Source organism: Pyrgilauda ruficollis, unplaced genomic scaffold (genome assembly GCF_017590135.1).
Source record: "Pyrgilauda ruficollis isolate IOZ18807 unplaced genomic scaffold, ASM1759013v1 scaffold20, whole genome shotgun sequence".
Classification (NCBI taxonomy): Eukaryota; Metazoa; Chordata; class Aves; order Passeriformes; family Passeridae; genus Pyrgilauda; species Pyrgilauda ruficollis.
The window spans coordinates 5833414-5858466 of record NW_024519207.1 but is presented as its reverse complement, the minus strand read 5'-3'; the positions used below and the strand labels follow the sequence as shown (position 1 = coordinate 5858466).

General features: G+C 38.2%; 1 protein-coding gene across 4 annotated transcripts in view; it reads left to right on the top strand.

Annotated features, from left to right (window-relative positions):
• AKAP11 (A-kinase anchoring protein 11) overlaps positions 1–25053 on the top strand; it is a 44450-nt gene that overhangs the window by 1351 nt on the left and 18046 nt on the right. For all 4 annotated transcript variants that reach the window (XM_041466945.1, XM_041466944.1, XM_041466942.1 and 1 more), the window contains exons 2-7: positions 7460–7567; positions 13173–13289; positions 16771–16818; positions 18183–18317; positions 19168–19432; positions 19881–24537. In XM_041466945.1, coding sequence (XP_041322879.1) covers positions 7508–7567; positions 13173–13289; positions 16771–16818; positions 18183–18317; positions 19168–19432; positions 19881–24537 — 5282 coding nt within the window. In that variant the 5' untranslated portion in view covers positions 7460–7507. The remainder of the gene's footprint in view (positions 1–7459; positions 7568–13172; positions 13290–16770; positions 16819–18182; positions 18318–19167; positions 19433–19880; positions 24538–25053) is intronic.

Genomic DNA, 25053 nt, shown 5'->3' with positions numbered 1-25053 from the left:
GGAAGTGTTTGGGAGTCGAGACCTGGGACTGGGAGGAATGACTAGCCAGTAATGATGCAGGAGAAGAAAATGTTTGATTCTTTTGAAATTGCTGCTTCTGTGTGACAGAAATACAATATAAGAGAATTAAACCAAGCAAGAAAAAGAGGACCCAGCCTGTCATTATTGCTTACCATAAATGATGTATTTTGCTCACTTTTGATGTGTTTTGCTCGTGTGGGTGGCTGTGGTTAAGACAAATTATGTTTCATACCTGGACTTTTTCAAGACTGCTGACCTGATCAGTGAAACTGATAAATCATTAGAAATGAGAAATAGAGAAGGATCCATTAGACTGTTCTGCCTGCTTGTCAGTGTAGTCTGGCTTAATTTGGTTTTTAATAACAATTGTTTGGTAAGGTTATAAACACATATGCAGGACAATTGGGGAATCAGGCCCAACCAATATGGATTTACAAAAGGAAGGTTCTGCCTGACCGGTCTGATCTCCTCCTATGACAGAGTGACCTGCTTAGATGAGGGAAAGGCTATGGATGATGTCTATCTTGACTTCAGTAAAGCGTTTGGCACCATCTCCCTCAGCATCCTGCTAGAGAACCTGGCTGCTCACAGCTTGGATGGGAGTACTCTTCTGTGGATAAAAAACTGGCTGGGTGTCTGTGCCCAGAGGGTGATGGTGAATGGAGCTAAAGCCTGCTGGAGGCCGGTCACTAGTGGTGTCCCCAGGGCTCTGTTCTGGGGCAAGTCCTGTTTAACACCTTTACTGATGATCTGGACATGGGGATTGGGTGCACCCTCAGTAAATTTGCCGACAGCACCAATTTGGATGGGAGTGTTGATCTGATTGAGAGTAGGAGGGCTCTGCATGGAGACCTGGACAGGCTGGATCAGTGGGCTGAGGTTCAACAAGGCTGAGTGCCGGGTCTTGCACTTGGGTCACAGCAACCCCACTCCGTGCTGCAGGCTGGAGGAAGAGAGGCTGTAAAACTGTTCAGTGGAAAGGGACTTGAGTGTTCTGGTTGACAGTAGCTGAACATGAGGGTGTGCCCAGGTGGCCAAGAAGGCCAATGGCATCCTGGCCTGTAACAGCAATAGTGTGGCCAGCAGGACCAGGCCAGGGATTGCCCCCCTGTACTTGGCACTGGTAAGGCCACACCTTGCATCCTGTGTTTGACTTTGGGCCCCTCACTTCCAAAAGGACATTGAGATGCTGGAGTACATCTAGAGAAGGGCAGCAAGCCTCATGAAGGGTGCATAAGAACATCTGATGAGGAGTGTGTCAGGGTGTGTAGCCTGGAGAAGAGGAGGCATGGGGGAGATCTTATCACTCTCTATAACCACCTGAAACAAGAGTATAGCGAGGTGGGGGCCAGTCTCTTCTGCCATGCCTGCAGTGAGAGGACCAGAGGAAATGGTTGGTTGGACTAGATAATCATGCAGGCCTCTTCCAATGTTGATGATTTTGTCATTCTAAAAGAGTTTTGTTCTTAAGGTATTTTTAAATTTCATATTTGGAACAAATCATTCAAAGCTTAGAGTTTCATTAAGCCTGGTTTTTTGCAAATCATCATCAGAGTTCTCTAGGCTGATTCAGGTCCATGTGCTGAAGGCAAAAGAAAGTACTTTTTCTTTAAAAGAAAGATGTCTATTTTTGCTCTAGTACTATTAAAAACACCTCCTTTTTAAAAAATAATAGAGATATACTATTGTCATTGCCTAGACCCTTTTATTTGAAATTTAATTTTAATAAGGCCATATTACATATATTTTAAATTTATTATTCAAATTTGTCATAACCTATATGTGTTTAACATAGGTGTGCACATGTCCACATATGCCTGTGTAGCAATTGAAAAGATTTACTCAGCACATTTACAGAAAAAAGATAAAGTTTCTTCTTTTCTGCCAGCTAAGGTTTGTCAGTACACACTGACCTAAAGTAAATTTAGGCATGGGATAGACTTGCACAAAGAGATTAAATCCATGGCAAATTTCCTGTTGGATTCCCTTAAGCTGATTATTTACTTCTGCTCCTTACATATATTCAAACAAGGATAGATGCATATGGAAAAGCTAGCGAAATGCTTATTACATGCTCTGATGAGAAGAGCGTTCTTCAGCGAATCACTGGAAAAATGGGTTTATAAATTTATAGAGTTCTTTGGGCTAGAAGGGACCTTTAAAGCCCATCTTGTCCAATTACACTGCAGAGAGCAGGGACATCTACAGCTAGATCAGGTTGCTCAGAGCTCTGCCCAGCCTGACCTTGAATGTTTCTAGGGATGGGGCACCTACAAGGTCTGGACAACCTGTGTCAGTGCCTCACCACCTTCATTGTAGGAGATTTCTTATATCTAATCTAAACCTACCCTCTTCTAGTCTAAAGCCATTCCTCTTTGTTCTGTTACAACAGGTGCTGGTAAAAAGTTCATCCCTGTCATTCTTATAACCCTCTTTTAAACAATGAAAGACATTGAAGGCTCTTCCCAGAGCCTTTTCTAGGCTGAACAACTCCCACGCTCCCATCCTGTCTTCCTAGAAGAGGTGCTCCATCTCTCTGATCATTTTTGTGACCCTGCTTTGGACCTGCTCCAGCAGGTCCATGTGTTTCCTGTGCTGAGGACCCCAGAGCTGGATGCAGCACTGCAGGTGGGGTTTCACCAGAGCAGAGCATCGTCTTGCTGGCTACTCCTGCAGCCCAGGACGTGGTTGGCTTTTTGGGTTGCACGCGCACATTGCTGGGTCATGTCCGTCTTCTTGCCCACCACCACCCCCAAGTCATTCTCCTCAGGGCTGCTCTTAATCAGTTCATTCCACAGCTTGTATTGACACTGGAAATTTTCCCAACCCAGGTTCAGGACCTTGAGTGTGGTCTTGTTGAACCTGATGAATTTCATATGGATCCACTGCTTGAGCTTATCCACGTCCTTCTGGATAACATCCCATCCTTCAGGCATGTCAACCGCACCACTCAGCTTCTTGGTGTCATCTGCAAGTTTGCTGAGGCTGCACTTGATTCACTTGGTCTATGTCATTAATGAAGATAGTAAATAACACTGGTCCTGCTGTGAACTGCTGCAGGACACCACTTGCCACCAGTGTCCATCTGGACACTGAATTGGTGACTACTCTCTTCTTCTGTCCAACCAGCTTCTTATCTACTGAACATTCCACCCATCAAATCCATATCTCTCCAGTTTGGAGAGAAGGATGGAGGTTTGTGTCAAAAGCCTTATGGATGTCCAGATAGAGGACATCTGTAGCTCTTTCCTTGTCCCTTGAAGCAATCACCCCATCATAGAAGGCCACCGGGCTAGTCAGGCAGGACTTGCCTGTGGTGACACTCTGCTGGCTGTCCTGAGTCACCTCCCTGTCTCCATGTGTCGTAGCACAGCTTCTAGGAACATCTGTTCCATGATCTTCTCGGGCAGAGAGAAGATCTGAGGTGAGACCAACAGGTCAGTAGTTCCCAGGATCTGCCTTTCTGTGCTTTGTTAAGGTGAGTACAGTGTTTCCCATTTTCCAGCCGCCTGATTGCCATGACTTTTCAGATATAATGGAGTGACTTGGTAACTACATCAGCCAATTCTCTCAGAACTCTGGGATGTGTCTCCACAGGTCATACAGACTTATGTACATTCAGGTTCCTCAGGTGGTTGCAAACCTGATCTTCTCTTTGCTCCTCCAGTCCATCCTCTGGAGAGGTGTGGGAAGAAGGGTTGCCAGTGAAGACTGAGGCAAAAAAGTTGTTGAGTACTTCCGCCATCTCATCTGTTGTTACTAGTTTGCCAGTTGTGTTCATTGGTAGGAGTGCGTTTTCTTTGACCTTCCATTTCTCTCTGACATACCTGTAGAAGGCCTTCTTATTCTTTGCATCCCTTGCCAAGTTCAGCTTCAGCCTCACCTTGGCCTTCTAACCTCATCCCTAGGTTGAGGTTAGAAGGCAAAACTAGGCAGTGTTTTTGTACTCTTCCCAGAATACCTGTCCCTGCTTCCACTGCCAGTTCATCTACTTGCCCAGTTTCAGCTGCTCTTAGTTTGGTCTCAACTCAGCAATGCCAGTCCCATGCCTTCCTTTCCTGATTTCTTACACCCAGGGATTGATATCTCTTCGGCTTTATGGAAAGTGTCCTGAAAGATCTGCCAGCTCTGTCCTGCTCCCATATCTCTGAGAAAAATTTCCCACAGGAGCCTATGGATTTAGCTCCTTGAACAGCCAGAAGCGTGCTCTTCCAAAATTTAGGATCCTGTATGTACTCTTTGCCTGTTCCATGTCCCTCATGGCTGCAAACACCACCAATGTGTGACTCCTGTGACCCAGGCTTTCACCAATCTTGTCACCACTGATTAGGGCACTTAGGTTGGTGACGAACAGGTCCAGTGTTGCATCCCTTCTGGTCAGGATTGTCTTATTATGTGTCTTAAGAAGCTGTCCTCCATGCATTCCAAGAGTATCCTCCTAAAATAGCTTCCTGTGCTACTTTTTCAGTAGATTTTGGGATGGATGAAGGCCTCCAGCAGAACAAGAGCCTGTGAGCATGGTGCCTCCTGTAGCTGCAGCAAGAAGGCTTCCTCAGTAGGCTTCCCTGAATCAACCACTGCGTTGACTTGATACCTTGTTTTGTTTCTTTTGCCAATATGTTTTCAGCTTGCTCATGGCTGTTCTTCAGAGACAGCCCTTCACACTCTATCCGTTTCCTGTTGTAGAGAGCAACATTCAGCCACTCCTTCCTAGCCTGTCCCTTCTTTCTTAGCAGCCTGTAGCCATCCACAGCCACACTCCAGCTGTGGGATTTTTCCCTCCAAGTTTCAGTAATGGCAGCTAAGTTGTAGCTTCCTAGCAGCGCAGAGGTTTCTAACTGCTCTTGTGTATTGCCCATGCTGTGTGCACTTAAGGTGATGCAACTTGCTAAGAAGGTAAAGATGGTGTGAGTGTTCAATAATTAGTTGTGTGATCAATTTTTTCCCTTTTTTTTTGTGTCTGACAATAGTTACTCAGTAACAGGAAAGTCCTGTTCCTCTTGGATCTGATGCTTCTGCCATTGATTCCCTTTTTTGAGTTAACAATAGGAGGAAATTAATTTAACAGTCAAATTCAATATCCAGAAGTAAAAGCAATTTTAAATGGTAGGTTTTATTTATGAGCTACTTCCAGGCTGTTTTATTGTCAGTGCTTTCACTTCCTTGTCTGTTAGTGTTAATGTTTGTGTATTTCTCACATGACTGAATCATTGTTGTATTGAAAATGGATAATAATTTTACATATTAAAAAAAAAAAAAAAACCTTCAGGTTTTGCTGCATTTTTGGAGAAGTGGGACCCTTCAGATTTCTCTGAAGTGTATGATAGAGAGCAGAGATAGTATAATATAGAGCAGAGATAGTATAATACAGAGAGCTGTAGGTAGTATAATATAGGTGTATATATATTAGGACCTGTTATTCAAGTACTGAAGGACAGGATGCAGACAAGACAAAACATTGTGGTGTTATGGTGATAAACCTGTATGGTTTCTGTCCAGGATTTTTCAGTCTTCATACTGTGATTTACAAGTCTGTTTGTTTTGTAGGTTGATGTTCAGGTCTCCAGAGTTTAGTAGCAGATGACAGAGGAAAAATGCTTAACCTGAAGGCAGTTTACAGTGTAGCTATGAACTGCTGTACCTGAGTAAACACTGCAGCACCCAACAAGGTTAGAAGGTCATCTCCATCGCGTGCTATGTTGGGCTTTGTTAAAATTGCTGCAAGGAGGGATCCATCCAAAAATGTACAGCTGAAGTATCTGTGTGAAAACCCAACTTTTTCTGTAGATAGCTTTTTCTCAGGACAAGGAGTGTCTAAGAGTATTTCCCCAATATGCTTTGGATTTTTACTGGACTAGCCATTTAAGATAGAGCAGTAGGGACAGGTGAAGTGGATATCGTTTTTTATTGCCTGATACTGTTGTGTGGGTTTTTTTTTAATTTTAAACACATGAGTTTTAGCAGAATCATTGTTGTGTTTAGTCTTCTGTCCACAGTTTACTGTGAAATTAATTTTTTATTTGTATTTACTATACCTATATATTGTATCTGTAATCTGTGGATCATGCACCTGGCTGCTTCATGTAATTGTCTGAATTTTCCAAGCTTTAAACATCCAGTTGAGAGAAGCTGTGCTCTAGAGATGAATGTGTTGCAGTTTATTTGCCTAAATGTAATTTCTTTTTTAAGGTTCTAGCAAGTTCATCTTTGTGAAGGAAAGCAGAAATCAAAGTGAAATGTATTCACATTTTACCTAATAATAATCTCTTAGGTACAGATGTACCTAATAATAATCTCTTGCTATTGTATTCTTTAAGAACTTTCATAATCTCTTGCTATTTTATTCTTGAAGAAGTTTTACTTTTAGAGGTGCTGGGGTGGAAAAAGGTAGTTACTTGATGACACTACTGCTCTTCTTATTTAAATGACTTATGCTCAAGACCGAACCCATATAAAACTTTATTTCCCATATAAAAGTTAAACACGTGCTTGAGGTGAGATCGAGAAAACCAGTCTGGTCAGTTGTGTAAAGACCCATACTCTGATGTCAGGGTATTTATTTTCTTTATCTTTGCAGTCATTTTTACAAGCATTTGCTCTTTTTCCTGATTAAAGTGTGTGACCATGGGAAAAGATGAAGTATTAAAGTTTTCGTAGAACTTAAAAGCTCACCACATGCTTTCTGTCTTTAACACTCTATATTTATTGCCTATTTTGGTGAATGCAAAGATGAATGAAACAAACTGGATCCATTGCTGCTGGTTAAAGAGGGAAACTTGAAAAAAATACCTTCATAGCTGGTTTTTTATCTTCTTGTTGTTAGAATTAGACTTAGGATAAATAAGGGCAGCTGAGTCAAGCAGAAACCCTTGTGACCTACTCGGTTGAGAGTGCTGGTAAATGCATGTGGTCTGCTGTGTTTTGCCAGCAGAGCCTGGGCTGCCCAGAGCAGAACCAGGGAGCGAGAGTGATGGTCCATGTCAGCCATGTACCTCAGGGGGACAAACATGGCTGAGCCTGTTGGCTGCCACGGTGGGTGAGTTGTGCATTTGCCTTCCAGGATTGTTAAAGGGTGGTTGCAGTGCGTTGTCTTGTATAGGAACCCACTGAAAAACCTTCCAGCATATGAGTGACAGTGAATCAAAATTTAATGTAATGTTCCTCCCCACCCCCAATGCAGCCTTGAAATTCTAGTTAAAGGAAAACAGTGAAACTTACTGCTAAGCATCTGTGTTCTGCATTTAATGCCTGGTTTTGAAGGTCATTAAGGCAGTACTTTTTTGAAGGCAGCTGTCAGTATGGATGGTGTGCTGTTTAAATGCTTTTTAATTGTTTTTATTGGTTCTTGTTTTGCCTACTTGCATTTTTCTACTTGCATTTATATTTATCCATTTAAATGGATAAATGTAAAGTAATCAAATATAAATGTTTTTTGCAGGCATTTTTGAGCTGACGTCTTTCATTGAATACCAGGATTGGTAAGATCATGGACATATACGCCAGGGCTCAGGGCAATCGCATGAAATCAAGAATATCTGTTGAAAAGGTAATTATTTGTATTTAAATAAAAAAAGTATTTCTGAGTTTTTTGATCTAATAATGAAGCAATTGAACTGGTTTATTTGGGATTTTTGTGGGGGGGATTAATATGTTTTAATTTTGGTTGGTTGATGTTTCAAGGAGACAAATTGCTTTTGCTTTGCATTTGGTATATTTAGTGTAATTGAACTGAAAGATAGCATCATTTAAGGAAAGGGTGCTTTTGTCTTTCAAGATGATGTGATAAAATTGTGATGTATTAATTTCCTAGAATTCACCTTGTTTATTAGAATATAGCTTTTATTTTAGAGCAGATTTTTTGAGTTTATATGTAATAAATTAAAATACTACTTCATAGTCTTATTGAATTCTGTGAAGCCTGTATTAGGGCTTACTTGTAATATCCTTAGATCTTGGTGTCTTGTCTGGTTTATCCTTGTTTTTGTATGAACATTTAGGAAGTGCCTTGGTGAAAGAAAAAATATATCTAGCACTTACAAAGGATATTAGGAGGAATTTTTAATATTAAATTAAGTTTATTTATTTTTTTAAATTTTGTCACTTCAACCTGGAGAGCATAAATACTATTCCTAAAATTTTCTTGCAACTTCTGTAAGTGCTTTATAAAGTGAAAGTTGCTGTTTATCCTGAAGGAACAAATTTATTTATCTAACTGTATTCTCTAGGTAGTTGAACACAGATGAGTAATTTTCTAGGTCTTCTTTGGCTATGAATAACTTCTCTATTTGCAAGTTGATGCAACAGTAAGAGGAGAAACTGAGCAAGGAAGCATCCTGTCATATGAAAATTACATTATTTTATTTCAGGAGCAGATTTTGTTGTTTTAAAGAAACAGTGTCTGTCGTATATGTCCTGTTTGAAGGCAGAGAGAGGGAAAGTGTTGTGGGACAGCCAGGCTGGTAGGCAGTTGTTCCAGGTCCTGACATGGAATGTTAACTGCCATATATTAAGCAATTTGTAATTATGGGTGATAATCTTTCACTTTAAGACACATGGTATAAAACCTTGTATTTTATTGATTTATGAGGACTCTTCAGATCAAATAGAGATCTTCAACTACAGACAAGTAATTTTGCATCCTTAACCGGAACATAAACTTACTTTTAAAGGACTTTTAAAATCTGCCCTTTATTTGTTTTTGTTTCAATTTACTTTACAAAACAAATACCACCCTCCCTGCCCCACCAGGTTTTTAGACCTGTGGGTTAGAGAAGCATCTTGCTAATAATGACAGTGACCAGTGATTCCTCACTGATTCTAATAGTTGCTTAAAATATTACTGCTGTGAAGTGCTCCATTAATTGCTATTAAGCATTCTGGACTGTGAGGTTCTAGAAACATTAATTCAACCCTTCCCGCAGAATTCTGCGTCTTCTTGCAGCCCAAACTCCATTGTTTTGATCTGTGGCTGCCTCCTCTTGATGTTTACCTGTGAGGTGTCTATTTAGATTATGGTGTGAAACTTTCATTCTCTTAGAGCCAGGCAGTAGGGTAGTCAGAACTGCACTGTGTTTCTCCTTCTGTTGATTTACAGCAGATTGCAGTCTGATTCCTGTTCTCTTCGTAATACTTTGTCACAGCTAACAGGAATTGTTGCAGTAGTAGCTCTTGAAAGTCAGTGCACAGTTATGGTGTGCATATTTAAAGCCTTAGTTTCTATTTTTACAAAATTACCTCAGAATATTCAGTCCCTTTAAATCTTAGGGCAGATAAAATCAGGAAGAGCTGCTTTGTTACTTAAGAGCAGAGGAAGTGTGACTGTCCAGCACTGCACTTCATTTCTCTAGAGATTGTGGCATCTTAAAGGTTGTTTAAAATATTAGAAAATAATAAGTTGTTTTATAAAACATTTCATGAGACCAAATATCTCCTCCAATGTACTGTGATGGTTGTGTTGGTAATGACTTCTCTATTTGCTGGAACAATGCAAATCTTTCAGTTGCTCAGCTGAGCTAGAGGTGTGTGAAGAATTTCCACTGTTCATTCTGAGCACCTTGACAGTATTTTTGGTTTTCCCCTGGCAAAACTTAGTAAATTTGAAATCTGTGCTTGTGAATGAAATACGATTTCTGGCAAAAATTTATGTGGGGAAAGAATTCTAAGTCTTAGAGGCTTGCCAAGTAGAGCTTTATAGATTGCTTGGGTGTTTTTTGCCCATATGTTGATGTATGTTAGAAGTGTAGTAGTTAAAAAAAAATTACATCCTTTCATTGAAGATGACCTCTTGTCCTTACCTAAGCTGAGCTGATAGTCTTGGGAGCTTGCTAGTTTGCAGTTTTTAATGTAGCTGTGTCTCCTAGTTTGGGATTGTGAGAGAGCTTGTGTCATCATCTGTTGGATGGGAGGATTTCCCTGAAATTCAGGGTCCAGTCCTCTGCTGTCACAAGCACAATTTTGACAATGATAAGAATATCAAAAGCTTACTAAATATAGCCTCTGAGTTAATGAGGGCTTTAAAACCCCTCCCCACAAACCTACCTCTGGTTTTGTCTTTTTGAACCACTCTGCAGCAATAACTAAGACTTAAAAATTTCAGGCTGAAGCTACTCACAGCAAATTTATACCTGCTTGTTTATGGATATCCTTATTCTTCTGCTTGAATAATTTCTGTTCCTTTGCTGATGTTCACCTTTCTTATTTTTTTACAATTGGTGATCTGTCCTCTGTTAGCCTTGGTTTTTGGAAACTGTGTAAACCAAGGTTTTAGTCTGCTTCTGTATGAAAGCCTCTGCATTCCAGTGATTATCCTTCATAGTCCTAGTTTCTCTGCTTGTTATGAGTTAATCTTCTTTTTACATGTGGATAATACTGTATGTGCAGTTACACAGGATGTCCTTCTCAGTGACTCTGATGTCAGTTCTTTCGCTAAAGAATGCGTGTTTGCTATTTTCAGTGCAGTGTCATATTGACCGTTCATTCATTGCTATGCCATGATCAAGAAGTCAGTTGAGGTATTTTATTTCCCAGCTTGTGAATTTGCAATTCAATTTTAAAGCTTGCTTTTAGTTTTTGAGGACATAACTTTGTGTTTCTTACGGTTGTTTTTTAAAGCAGTCGTGCTGAGCAAGTTCTTTTTGTATGATTTGCTGTTCTCTTTCTTAGCTGATGACACCTGCTTACTTCAAATTATCAACAGTCTTTATTTCATATTTACTTTTTTCCTCGTTAAATTTATTAATGATGATGATGCTTGACATCAGTCTCAAGATAAACTTCGAAGAAGTTGCTTACTGACCTATATCAACTCTTCTCAAAACCCTCCTTTTATTATCTCCATCCAGGCAAAGTCTTCATTTCCAAAACCAGTTAATTTTAGTTAATTCTGTCTTTGTCTGGTTTTGTTGATGCTTCATATATTTAAGTGATCTGCAGAAGTCCAGATAGATGGGTTTTTTCCCTATGTATATGTAGTGTGCCTGTTAGTTTCCATGTGGTTATTATTTTTGCATTCTGAGGTTTTTTTTATATTCATTAATATGATCTGAAAAGCATGTCACTTCACTCCTCCTCATTTTAGCTATGGATATTTTATCTCTGCAGTTGCATAGTGCCACCATGGGCCACCAGAACTGCATATAGTCTTGAATGCTGGTCCTTCCAGAGCTTAGGGAGATTTTTGCAGTTGTTTCATCCTTCTTCTTCTCCCACTTCAACTTAATATTCTCCAAAATGTGGAATTGTCCTTCACCTCAGTAGTTCCTCATACCATGCTCTGGTTTTTAGTTACCCATTCTGCCTTTCAGATGTTGAACGAGGGAAAGGTACTTGTTTATAAATGAGGTGTTTGTAATAGTTTACAGCTTTAGAAAAGCCAACTAGAGAATAACAATGATCACTTCAGTGCTCAAACTGAAGCACTGCTGGCTTGCAGAAAATTAGCATGTCATATAAATATCTTTTTTTCCCTAATTACTATTTTGAATGTTGTGACTGATTAAATTATTATAAAAGCTGAAAATGAGACATTTCAACATGCTTGTTTGGCTTCACAAATTACTTTTGTAGAAGATGAATGAAGGAATTACTGGGGAACAGTCTTTAAGCAAGAATTGGTATTGCAGCCTCCTGTAAATTTGGAAGATCCAGAGAAGCAGAGAAAGGCACTGACAGCATTCTTAGGAAAGTACAAAGTGGGAGCAAATCGTAGCTAAACATGTGGGGGCAAGGGAATAGATAAAAGTGGAAATTAGGTAAATGCTTCATTAATTTATTTCAAATGACCCAATAACTGCCTAAAATACTTAATGAAATAGTTCAGCTGTTACTTTTATAGAAAAGTTACTGTTTTGACTTCTTTAGTGTCACTTGACCTTGGCTGTCAACATGGCAGTCCGAGCCTTGTTGGCTAGTATTCTGAACAGTATTTTGTCAATTTCAAAGATCCTGAAGTTCTGTTTTCATTCTAGAAGTGCTTTCATAATTTTGTGTTGCCATGAGCATAACCACAGTGACACTGGCCCTGTTCTAATAATTTAGCTTTCAACATAGTAGCATTTGATACTGCTTTTTATACAGAGAAAAAATAAAATCTTTATTTGGATTTAACTTTAATATGTGAAATCACTTTTTACTTTAAAGGGATTGTTTTTGTTGTGGGAGTACCAGAAATGCAAAACATTCTCTGTCCAAATTTGGCTATCTAGCACTTCTGCTATTGTTTGAGAAGCTAGGCAAATTTGAAATACTTCGTCATAAGTTGGACACACTGATTTCTCACATCATTTTTAACAGGGCAGTCTTCTATAGAATAATTATTGGGTTAATAATTTTTAACCATGTGATGTTCTTATTTGTCTTCTTAACCTTCCAATTTGCTAGAGAAGATGAACATTTAAATTAAAAAAAGAAGAGATTGCTGACTTCCTAAAAACAATTCAGATGATACTGTCTTTTCTACAGGCTGTTTTTGTTGTTCTGTAGTCTTATTTGCCTTCATAGTGTTGATTCTTCATAGTGTTGTTCTGCTACGCTTTGTTACACTGGAATAAAGTCTTGGATTCTTCAGCCTTTTTTAGCCATCCTTGGATGCTTGCATGTCACCATAAGTGTACTTACAAGAAATGTTACAAGAAGTATTTACATGGGATTGAGTTACAGTTGTTTTATGTTCTTCATGGAATGGGAAAGAGTGTATGTGGATTTTCTTGGGCGTGTTGGTTTGTTTGTTTTCTTCCCCTCTGACTTCTGAAGCCACCTCCACTACTTTACTTGGCTGAAATTGCTTTTCATCCTATTTAAGGAAAAGGTAATGGAAAAGTTCCATATAGAGGCTACAATGCAAGGAATAGGTGGGATTTGAATTTCTTCTTGGATTAATTTGTTCTTTTTTTCCCATGTCTTCTCATCTTTCCTTTATTTTATACAGAATGTCAAACTATTTTGGAATAAAAGTATTGCTTGAAGAAAATGTACCTGCTTCAGCTTCATGTCCTGAAGTAAATTTAAACTTCAAACCTGGTGATTTATGTACAAACTAATTTGAAATAATAATCAGAATAGAAAAACTTGTGGGGAGCAGAGAACAGATGGATGGATCATATATCTGAAACTGAACATGCATTTTTTCTTAAATATTTTTCATTGTTTTTCAGAGTTTTGGTGAAAGTATCCTGCACTCTATGAAGTCACTGCTACACAGCAGGAAAGAGTTATGCAATGTATCAGCAGAGGAATGCTTAAATCAGGAAGAACAAGATAATTTTATTGAGGTTTGCCATAATATTCCCACTTATATATATTTTGTGCAATGTCTCTTGAAACAGTATGGAAAGCTGCAGGATAGTAAATAGGAACAATGCTGCAAGTTACTGGCCTTAAAATCTATGCCCCTACTGTCATTCATGATTTTAGTCACTGAAGTCTGAAAAAGGCTGTAACATTTCAAGGTGACATTTCTCTGCTTCGGAGGATTTGTGAAACTAGAAAATCAGGGCGTGTAAACAGATGACTTGGGTGTACTGCATTTGTGAGCACTGCTGTGATTAAGGTTGTATAGATGATATCCTAACGAAGTAGCAAAGTATCTTCAAGACCTCAATCAACACTTTGATTGAGGTCTGAAGATAAAAGCTGAAGCCTCAGAATTGCAGGTCTAGACTTATTTTATGTGATGATGAATGGTCTGAAAGCTGGACAAGTCTGGATGAAGTAGACCTGACAGAATGTGGGACTATTTAGGTAAATTTGAAGCTGTAAGGAGGAATTACTAGAACTGTTTGAGTTAAAAGGCTAACAGCAACTTCCCCTAAGGGAAAAGAAAAAAGTAAAAGCAATGTATACCATGTACCTTATGTTATGAGTTTTACAAGACTTCTAATTAGTAGTTGACAGATCTGACAATGAGCTTAGAGAAGGAGAGGCTGACCTGAACAGGCCATGCAGAGAAGCTGAGATAGGGACAAGTGAAGCAAAGACAACTGAGGAAGTGGTTAGGGAAGATTGATAATTGCATAAGCAGTAGCAAGAGGCAGATTGATGAGTTAGGGTTGCCTGAATAATACCAGAGGTTGTGTAACTGAATGGATACACAAGTCAGGGGTTGAGACATTTGGGAAGCAGGCAAGAAACTGAATTTGTCAAGGATGAACACTATGACAGATTAAGGTAAGGAGGAAGAGCTGTGCAGTGGAGGTGTGAGCAAAACCTTGTTTTTATCTGATCAGGCAGATCATGCTTTAGAATCGATGAAGATTTTTTTGTCTTGTAGAAAATACCTGACAAAATAGCTGGGAACATGTTTTATATGCCTGCAGTGATGGTCCCTGTTGAGAAAGATAGTTGACTATATTTAGTTACCTTATGAGATCAAGCAATTAAGTGTCCTCTGGTTGAAATGTAAGAGGGTCAATATCCTGTCACAGAACAGATATTTTTTTCTTATGAAAATACAGGAAAAAGATACTTATATTGAAGATGATGTTAGAAGAATGCAGACTCGAGAAAACCAGAATTTAGATTTTCCTGTACCATTTCCTTTGTGCCTATGGCTTAAGATAGCCTTTGAATACAGTGTCTCATACACTTATTTTTAGTTTAAAGAAAGGACTTGTGTTAATGATGACCTTTTTATTTCCTTGGCCTACTCTCCAACAGCTTTTGAACTGATATATTAACTTCTGATATGTTCAAGGTATTAGCAGGTGGTTTTTTTTCCTGTGAAAATTGGAGTTTGACCACAATAAAGAGATCCAGATTAGCCTCATCATTGAGGCAAAAATAGGCTCAGTAGTGGTCTCTTTGGCAGCAGTCTGCTGATCTCACTGTGTAATATTGCCCTTCATTTGTGTGAATCTATGACTCCTTCTCACTGCCCTCTCTCTTACAATGAGTTATCCCATGGGAGAAGATAAGGGTTGGAGTCATTATCTTGAGGAAGGGTCATGGAAGAAGACAAAAAACCAAACGCCCATTAAAAAAAACCAGCAAAATTGCCAAAAAATCCCAAACAGCAACAAACTCCAGAGCTTCTCAAAATGTTCTTTAGAGAACTAGGTTTTTCCGCAGGTAACCTAAATTGTTTGATATTTTGCCCGTTCTGTGGAGTAATTCAGTTCATATTGTGCTGATAAAAGTTCATACTATACAGATAAAAAATGTAGAAGTTGAAGAATGTTTTGCAGATGTTGTGCAGATGAATTGTGTAGGAGTTGAAGAGAAGGTGTGGGAGTTGAAGAGTAACATTGCTCAAACAGGATTGTTTCACAGTTAACACAGTGAATACGATGCTGCAGATGTGTAATTTGTCTGGAGCTATTTGGAATGCTATGGAGAAGCATTATTTCCTTTATGATCTTGCCATACCTGACATAAGGATAAGTGGATGTAAGCAGGAAAATATTAACTGGAAGAATAAGATCTTTTTTTCAGCATGAAACCCTGTGAAATAAACAAGGCAGAATTTTTCATAGCATGATTTCAGTTGAAAATAAAGTTTGGAGTTTCTTTTTTACTCACACTTTGAAAGGACAAATTCAAAACACAAGAAAAAGGTTCAAAAGAGAATTCTGGCCATTTCTTTTTTCTAGCTCTGTACTTATAGAGATTCTGTGTATGTACAAGCAGGTAGCTGAGCCAGTTAATAATATATCAATATAAACATAATGGTGTTCTTTGGAGTAACTGGAGTAGCTGCTGCACATTTATGAGTTATGGCTTAAAAATCAGTCTATTGCATAGTGCTCTGAAAAAATGGAACCAAAACCATATAAAACTAAATTTCAAACATCAGTGGAGCTATTTAGTCTCTGTGCTTTATTCCATATCTACAAAATGGAATCAAAGCTTATTTTCTGACACCCTTGTTTTGAAGATAAATATCTTGGGTTTTTTTTTTTTTTTGAGTATGCAGATGGCCTTTGGATTTGTTGTTAGGGAAATGATAAATGAGAACTAAGGAAATCTGATGTTTGAAACAAAGTTTAAGCAATGACTGACTCTCTTCAGTCTGTTTGTTTTGAATGGTACAAAATACCTGTAGACAGAAAAGAGGGACAGGATGTGATAAAATATCTCCCTTGTCCACAAGCACAAAAACTGATATTTCTGGCATACTTTAGGTTCCTGAGCCTGACAAGACCTTTTTTTTTTTTTTCTTTTGGTAGGTTGAATATTTTAATTCTTTTATGTTAGGGTTTGTTTACTTGGCAATGGCATGCAAACATGTGGTTTAAGTAATCTGTTGTGTTTTGGCCTCAGGCTAATCAATTTACATGGTAAATTGCATAATGTGTTGGCATTATGCTTTATTTGGTATATCCAAATGTATAACAGTTTTATCAGCATGGACAGATTTCAGACTGAAACTGTTTTATATGTGCCCAGCCTGAAGCAAGGACGGATAAGCACTGATCTTTGCAAAATTGTCTTTATTTTAACTGATGTCATGAGGCTTGTATGTGTTGCTCTGTATATACCAGCCACTAGAATAATTCCTGTGTAGTAAGTTTGAAATGCTGTTTATGCTCTTCAGTCTGATCTGAGCTTTCTTAAGTCAAATAGTATAGCATTACCATTCTTTATGTATGACTGTGTGCTGCTGTTTGAGCAAGCTGTGTTGTCCTAAGGTATGGTTTTTGTGGCAGAAGAATGAAGCTTTAACTTAAAGTCTGCTGAACTTTTAACTCTTAAATGTCTGCAGGAAAAAAAATACCAATTACTGTACTTGACTGTATTCTTGTATTTATTTTACAGATTACATTTATAGGTTTTGCAGAAGGGATGGGAACTTCCCACTTGCAGGTGCAGTATATATCTATCTATACTGGAAAATTTCATCCAAGTAGCACCTAAATTTTTAGGTGGAGGAAATTTGGTGTTCAAGAAATGGAATAGATGTATCTTAAGTACTTAAAGCCTAAGTTTCAAATGTTATTGAAAGGTTGAAAATAATTATATTAATATGATAATCCGTGTTTTATATATATTTACAATGTTACCTGGGTCAGTCTTTGTATTAGGATGCTCTAGAACAACTTAAATGCAATGCAGGAGAGTGTTGGGGTGGGAAGGGCCTCAGTTGCTTGTGGTTTTGTGTGTGCTTTTTTTTTGGTTTGGGTTTTATTGTTGTTGTCAAAAATTTGTGTGTATCAGTATTTTGGTTTGTTATTTTACCCTTATTTGAGTTGTGGTTATTGATATGGTGCAGTTGCATGTGTGAAACTAAACTGAAATTTACTGATCTGACCTCTAGCTGTGAATTGGTGATGGGGGTTTAGAAGTCAGTATTATGGTTATGCCTTAAGATGTTCTTCTGGATATTTATATATATATATATATATATATAAAGGAAATATATACAGCCTTCCTGTGCAATTTACATATCAGTATAATTCATAACATACATGTTCACAGTAAAATTCCATGTTTCTAGTCTGTCTAGATCTTAGTAGAGATTGCTTGTAATAGTTTGCTTGTAATAGTTTGCTATGTTTTAAAATGTAAAAGAGAAATTTTGAATCAATTTGTGTTCCATATTAGATCAATGTTGCTAATTCTTCAAATTATAATACTAGACATTCTTCCAATTATGGATAAGAACTGTTTGATTGTTTAGAGTTAGATGGAATGTAGAGAAAATTGGACAGAACAGGTTTATGGAGATTTGCTTTGAACTGCAGGGATCAGTAGTGGAAAAAAAATTGGAACTCTTTCATAGCCCTCTTTCATATTAGATAAATCTAAAGGTTGTCCAAGGTCATGTTAAAGAAGTGCCTTGCTCATGTTTTTGTGAGAGGGAGCTAGAATACTGTTCCCATGAAGCACACAAAGATCATGTGGAGATCCACTGAGAGCCATCATTAGCTGAGGTCGGTGTAGTTGGGTATTTTGTAGGACATGCAGCTGCTTTTCAGCACTTTCAGGATTCTGCTTTATGACTTTTAGGGATCTTCCATGTACGGACTGAATTAAATCTTGTTTACACAAGATACACATCACAGTTTGAGAGAGTAAGTGGGGGACAGAGTACGAAATAGGGAAGAAAAGAAAAACTTTACCAGAATTAGCAGCTGTTAGGATTTAGGGGAGGTATGAAATCAACCCCATTGTCATTTGCATGCTCTTTTGTTGATTTTGTATTCTCAATCTTTTTTATTTAAATTCAGGAGTTATCAGCTGTTTCTGTAGAGCTTCCAGATGTTCTGAAATCTCTCCAATTGTGCAAACTAAAGGAAAATGAGGCTGTGTTTCTAAAAGATGTAAAGAAAATCGTGGCCAAACCTTATGTCATGAAACATCAGGTAAAATTTTTGTGTCTTCTTGTGTGTCAGAAGCATTACATTTTGCCATCTAAAGAGTTTAGTCTTATTACACCCTGTGTTGGTTTTGGTTTTGGGCCATCTTAGCCACAGTAGTATTAATATTATATTTCTGTTGTTTCGTGAAAATAAACTGTGTTGCGTTGTTTACAGAAAAAAACTTAGCAAATATTTAATTATTGTGTTGATCCCATGCTTCTGCTAGGCTATAGTCCCTTTCACTGGCAATTTGGAAAGAATATGAAATTTGTCAACTTACCTATCTCTGCTGTGCCCAGATAGCTTTCATCTTCAGCAGACTTTTTTTGTTGAAACAGATCTGCCCAAAATTAAGGGAATGTCTGGTGTTCATAAAACTCAGTGATCACTTTTCTTGAAAAGAATTATAAATGCCGTTAATTATAGAATTTCCATTATTTTTATTTCTATACTGTTCCCATTATCACCATGCTAATTATATTCTTTCCAATTACAAACATTGCGTATAAGATTAAAGGTACCTCAAAGAAACAGATATCCTATAAACTGAAATATTATATGGCATGAACATGCTATGAAATACTGTGTTCTTCCACAAATTTTTAACATGAATTCTTTAATAGATTCTTGGGTACATGTTATCATGGTTGTGTTACATTATTGCAATGATTTATTCAGAATGCAGACCTTACAAAAATGAAGAAGTCATTCTAGCTATCACTCTACACAAACTACTGAATTCATTTCCTTGTATTTAAAATATTTTGAAATTATTTACTCTTCATAAAAAAATGCATTGAATGAATCCCTTGAAGATTGCTGTGTTTGTTTTCTTGTTGCTCTCTTTTTCAAGAATCAGCTTCCTGAAGTGTTTTGTGTGATGAGACTGTCTCCTTCATTCCCAAGGATCAAAGTTGATTATATATTCACCTTGCTAAGCAAGTATACTGCAGGCATAAGATATGCAGTGGAAATAAACTCTTCACAAAAACATCAAACCGAGACAACCCATGGAGAAGATGATGACACCAATCAGTCAGTTTCTTCAATTGAGGATGATTTTGTCACTGCTTTTGAACACTTAGATGAAGATGAACCTTCAAAGATACTAAGTGCTGGTAAGTTCTTGCACATTTGTAGAAGTTGGTATTTGAAATTTAGGCTGTTAGGATTTAATAAAAAAGGAAATGTAAATAAACTGTAATTTATTTTTACATTAATCATGCTTTGTAAAGGGATATTTTGCAATTGAAAAATTAATTTTTTGCTCTTTTCATGACAGTTTACCAACTCGTGAACAGAAGATTCTAATCTCAGTGTCAGATGAATATTAAATAAAATCTTGTTCTACTTTATGTGTTAAAAAATGCATTAATTTGTCAGTGATTAAATTTGTATAATAGGATTTAAAGAAAATTAAAGATTGTTTTAATCATGAAAATGAGCTAGCATTTTGCAACAATAGTAAACTCAATTGCCATTAAAATCTGTTCAATTTGCTGTAGTTCTGTGGAAATTCTTGGTTTTGAAGCAATCTCTTTTTACCTTTTTTTCTATTTTGTTCAGGTACGTGCAGTTTTACTTCTCAAAACCATCGAGATGCTTCTTCACAGACTGTCCCTGCTCAATGTTTAGAAGCTGTTGACTCAAATATTGTTGTGGGTTCTGCACATCGAAAATCATCCTGCAGATCTTCTATGTTGATTGATATTTTGGGACTTAAGGAGCTGTCCTCAGTAAAGAATTCAGTTACAACCTCAATTTCTGATCCCTGGATACAAAGAAGTTTTTATAAGCCATATAATCCTTCTGATCAAGGTGTTAATTTTTTACGTAAAACATTGTTTTCTTCCTCTCCAGCTGAATCATCTGAGTCAGATTGCTCCAGCCCAAGCCCCATCATCTTCTTAGATGAAGAAGGGTATCAAAAAAGCTTGAAGGCAAAACTTCAGCTGCCAAAAATTCCACTAGTAAAAGATGGTATAGAGGATTCAGACTCAGAAGTGAGTGAATTTTTTGATAGTTTTGATCAGTTTGATGAGCTGGAGCAAGCCTTGGAAAACTCTTGTAAAATTATTAGGGATCCCATCCTAAGGAATCCTGCCCAGAAAAGGAAGACTGCACATGAAAAATTATCTTCTGCAAGCATTACAATGAATCCTCAGAAATTCAAGTTTGATCGTCCCACTCTCTCAGCCAATGTAAAGAAACCAACTCCTCGTAAGCCAGAGTCACCGTACAGCAGCATCTTCGAGGTGCCAGATTCCCCTCGCCCGGTTAAAACATCAGGGGAAGAGAATGGAGGCTTCTTCAGCCCCATTAGGACATCGGCCTTCAGCCCCCTAGGGAGCTGTGGTTCTTCCGAATGCTTGTGTCGAGTTAATCTTGGTGGAGATGGGACAGGTCAAAGTCACCGTGATGCTGCCTGTAACAGTTATTCAGCATATGCTGACAGTGTTTCATGTGAAATACTGGGTTCTGTTCTTTTTTCTGAGTCCTCATCAGAACACCTGTGTGCAGAGAATGATTCAAAACACAAAAAGATGATTTTAAAAGAGAAGAAGAGGCAAGCTGCAGATCTCAAAATGAAAACTAGTAAGGAACCAGAGAAGCAAACGAAATCTAAACATAAGTCACTAATGATAAGAGATAGCATTCAAAAGTTTGCAGCTGAATTGGTTGAAAAAAGTTTTGGCAGTGCATTTAAGGACCTCCAAAAAGGTGTTTCTTCATGCACAAATGCACTTTGCCATTTGGCTGCTAGGTTGACTTCTTCAGTCTTTCAGATGGCTTTTTATGAGATTGGAAGACGTAGAGCGGTCTCACTGAAGGAGCGTGCCATTAATGGCATAGCAAACTTTTTGGTGAGCGAAGCTATAACTGGTGCTTTGAAAGAATTGCGTCAGGTAAAGAAACAAATATTTAACAACACTGTTGCACGGTTTGCAGCAGACCTTGCTGAAGAGCTTGTGTTTGAAGGAATCATGGAAGTGTGCCAGTTTTCATATCCATCAACACCTACTGCACAGCCTTCATCATTTGATTATGAAAACAAAGTGGTAAGATCCTATGCCCGAGATTTGTCTGAATCTGTCATTCAGGAGGCATTTATTGAACTATCTCAGGTTGATGTGACCTTCACAACCCAAGCAGCCATTAGTGTTTCCATGGACAATATCAAATATGTAAGTGCAGAAAGTATGTTAGAGTCAACACAGACTTCCACAGTTTCTCCTAATTTTAATGATAGGGTAGCACAAAAGCCAATCCAAGACTCCAAGAAGGAATATACAGTACAGCAAGCTCTATTTTGTACCTCTGGTGTTGTGAGTTCAATACCTGTGCCCTTAGCTGGAAGGGCCCTTTGTCAGCAACAGGTTTCCTCTGATGCTTACAGAGTGAAAGTATCCACTGTTCCAAATGCTGATGACAGTACAAAAATATTCAAAGACTCCACTCATCCATTTTTCACAAGCAGAACGAGAGAGGAGGAAGTGGCTTCTTTCAGAAATATTTATCTAAGTTCAGAACACAGTCAAAGTATGGAAAGTACTCCATCCCTCTTCTGTAACCAGAATGATACCAAACTAACAAATAACAGATCTGGAATGAACAATAATTCAGAATTAACAAGTGGGTCAAAAGGCATTAATACTTTCTCTGGAACTATGGTAGATATGATAGTAAATGAAGCTTATGAAACCATAACCTCATCTAGAGTAACAAAAGCAGTAGAAGAGTATTCAGATTTTTTAACAAGAAAAGTAATAGATAAAAAACCTTATGTGCAAGGTACTGGTGAAGACACCCCCAAGAGCACGTTTGCAGATCATTTGGCCAAGTATGTCATAAAACAATCTGTGGAAGAAAGTAAAACTGTGTTATGCAGCACCAGTGAGAATTTAACATGTAATGTGAACTCACAGATTTACAGATATACCAATCAAAAAGAACAATGTGTGATAAAGAAGCAAGAGGCTGAGAAGCAAAGTAATGTTTCTATAATTGTTGAACAACAACAGTTGCCTTTGAATAATCCATGTAAATTTCTTACTCCAACTCATTCTGTTCAGTGTATTTTAGAATCTAAAAATTGTTGTCAGGAACAAAAAGGAAACAATTTTTCTCCAAAATCACCACTGCCTTGTTCCACTGTGACTTGTGCTAGGCACGTTCTAGAGGACTGTACTAACACAGGAAGCTGTTCAATAACATGCTTAAACAAGCCTTTTAAAAAAAACGATACCCAGAAACTATCAGCAGGAGCGTTGAATTACAGGCAGACTGATTGTTTTCTGCATGCAAATAGCTTTCCTTCAGAGATGTTTGGCAGTGAAGGTGCTTTGCAGATGGAAGAAAAATCAAGCCTGAAACATGGAAATACCTGTTTAATGCCTGATACACCGCCACCAACTCCTCTAGTACCATGTCAAGGTAGTTGTGAAAGGAACCTAAAAAAACTGTCCAAGAAACTCAAGGGAGAATTAGCAAAGGAGTTTGCGCCTGCAACACCACCTTCTACACCCTACAATCCATCCACTACTGGTTCGTCTGAAACTCAACATGACTCTTTGGAAAATGAGGAATTTATGCTGAAACTCATGTGGTCACTTTCTGAAGAAGTGGAAAGTAGTGAAGATGAAGATCATTCTGAAATGCCTGTTGAGAAAGAGGAGCATTCAGCAAAAACAATTCAGTATGCAGATTGCCTAGCTAGCCACATAATTTCAGTAGCGACTGAAATGGCTGCTTCCCATTTAGGTGGTAAAACAAATGAAAGAGAAGCTGGCAGGCAGGCTCAGTTAGGGATGCAAAAGAAAAGATGTAGATATACTGCATTTGTAAATATCCCAGAAGAGACGTGTAATTCCTTGTGGAATTATGCAGGTGATATGGTAGGAAAAGTCATCAATGAGGCCAAGAAAGCAGTGAAATCAAGGCACTGCAAGCTGTTGAGGTTGAAGCGGGTTAACTGCCAGGTGGATTGCTTTTATGTGAATAAAGGCGATAAAGATGGTAATTCAAAAGAATGGTGTGGCCCAGTACAGGACCAGTGGCTGGGAGAGAGAGATTCATCTGGTCTTCCTTTACCACAAGGTTCAGGCATGGCAGGTTTGACTTCCAAGTACCCAAGCTGTGAAAGTGTGACTGATGAGTACGCAGATCACGTTATCCGGGTTCTGAAAAGAGAAGGAGGTAATGCTGAGCTCCTGGTGGATCAGTACGCCAGCAGACTTGCTTACAGGTCTATCAAATCAGGCTTGCAGCAAGCTGCTAGAAAAACCAAATTCAGATGCAGCAGAAAGACATTTCCTGGGCAAAATGCACAGGTAAATGGTAAGCTGGAGCTGATCAAAGCTGCAAATAAAGATGCAGTACAGCAAGTGAAAAGCAGCATTCATCGCTGTGAAGGCCAGATGTTCGAGAGGAGTGTCTGCGCACAGAGAAGGGAATGTACAGAATTGCTACATTTCTCCGAATCCCTTGCTCACAGTATCACTTGTGATGTCAGGAAGAAACTGAAAATGTCGGGAGCATGTTTGCCGAAGTCTCTGACAGATTCCTGTCTGTATAAAAAGACTGAATTTGATGAAGTCACGGGGGATCTCATTAAAACAAGGTTTTCTAGAACATTTCTTCCTTTCTCCCCAGATCATAAACTCTATCATAGTACAGGTAATATAAATGAAAATGGCTACAGTGAAGGTATAATTCAAGCTATAGAACAATATGCTAGAAAAGTAGCGGATGATACTCTAGAAATGAGTTTAGAGTCAGCTGTTCTCCATGTGGCTGAAAACAGAAAAAATGGGGATAAGCTCTTGTACTCTGAGAAACTGTCTCCTTTTTCTGGAACTGTCTGTAGATGCTGCAGTATGAAGGAACATCGATACTGTACAGAAAGTATGTCCCATCATCTACCTGCACAAGGATCTTGCATTCCAGTGAGGCATTTTCTTCATTCTGGATTGCGTGGCGCCTGTCAAAATTCAAGAGTGTTTCAGCTCGATATTCCCAAAATTCATGTTGATGTAGAACAGAGGACAGTGTTTTCTGACAAGGGGGCTACTGCAGCTGTAGAGAAAGCTGAAAGAGAGCTGAGTTACACAAGTCTGACAGCTGACAGTGGTATTGGACAAGATGGAGTCAGTTTTGCTGAAAGCCTTACTACTGAAATAATGACATCCGCTGTGACTAATATTGGTCAGGCAGTTACCATAAGGTAATAATAATTTTCTCTTATTGTTGCATTTTGTACCAGAAAAAGGATTGTTAATACAAATATATGCTCAGAAGGAATTTTAAGATATATTTTCTTAGAAAGATGCACTTTATGTTTTGAATGTTTTCTTTTTGTTGTTCTGGTTATATTTAAATGACTCAGAACGAGGGAGAAAAAGCTTTTTTCCACCTATATGAGCTTGAAACCAAGGATACTATGTATGTCAGCACATATGTTCCAGGAGGTGACTAATAAGTGGAACTTTGTGTTTCAACTTCAAAGTAGTACCTAAGTTGTGCAGTACTAGTCCTTACAGGTTTTGTTGATCTATGAGCCATGACAGAATCCAGGTTAGTTCCTGGTTAGTTCCTGGTTAGTTCATACTTCCTCTTCAACATCTGATGCTGGTCAAATGAGCCATTGTTTTATAATATAAGACTTCATTTTTATTGTGGCTGTGTTGTGATAGTGTCTTTACTACTAGAAAAAAAAAAAAAAGAAAAATAATCTGGTACT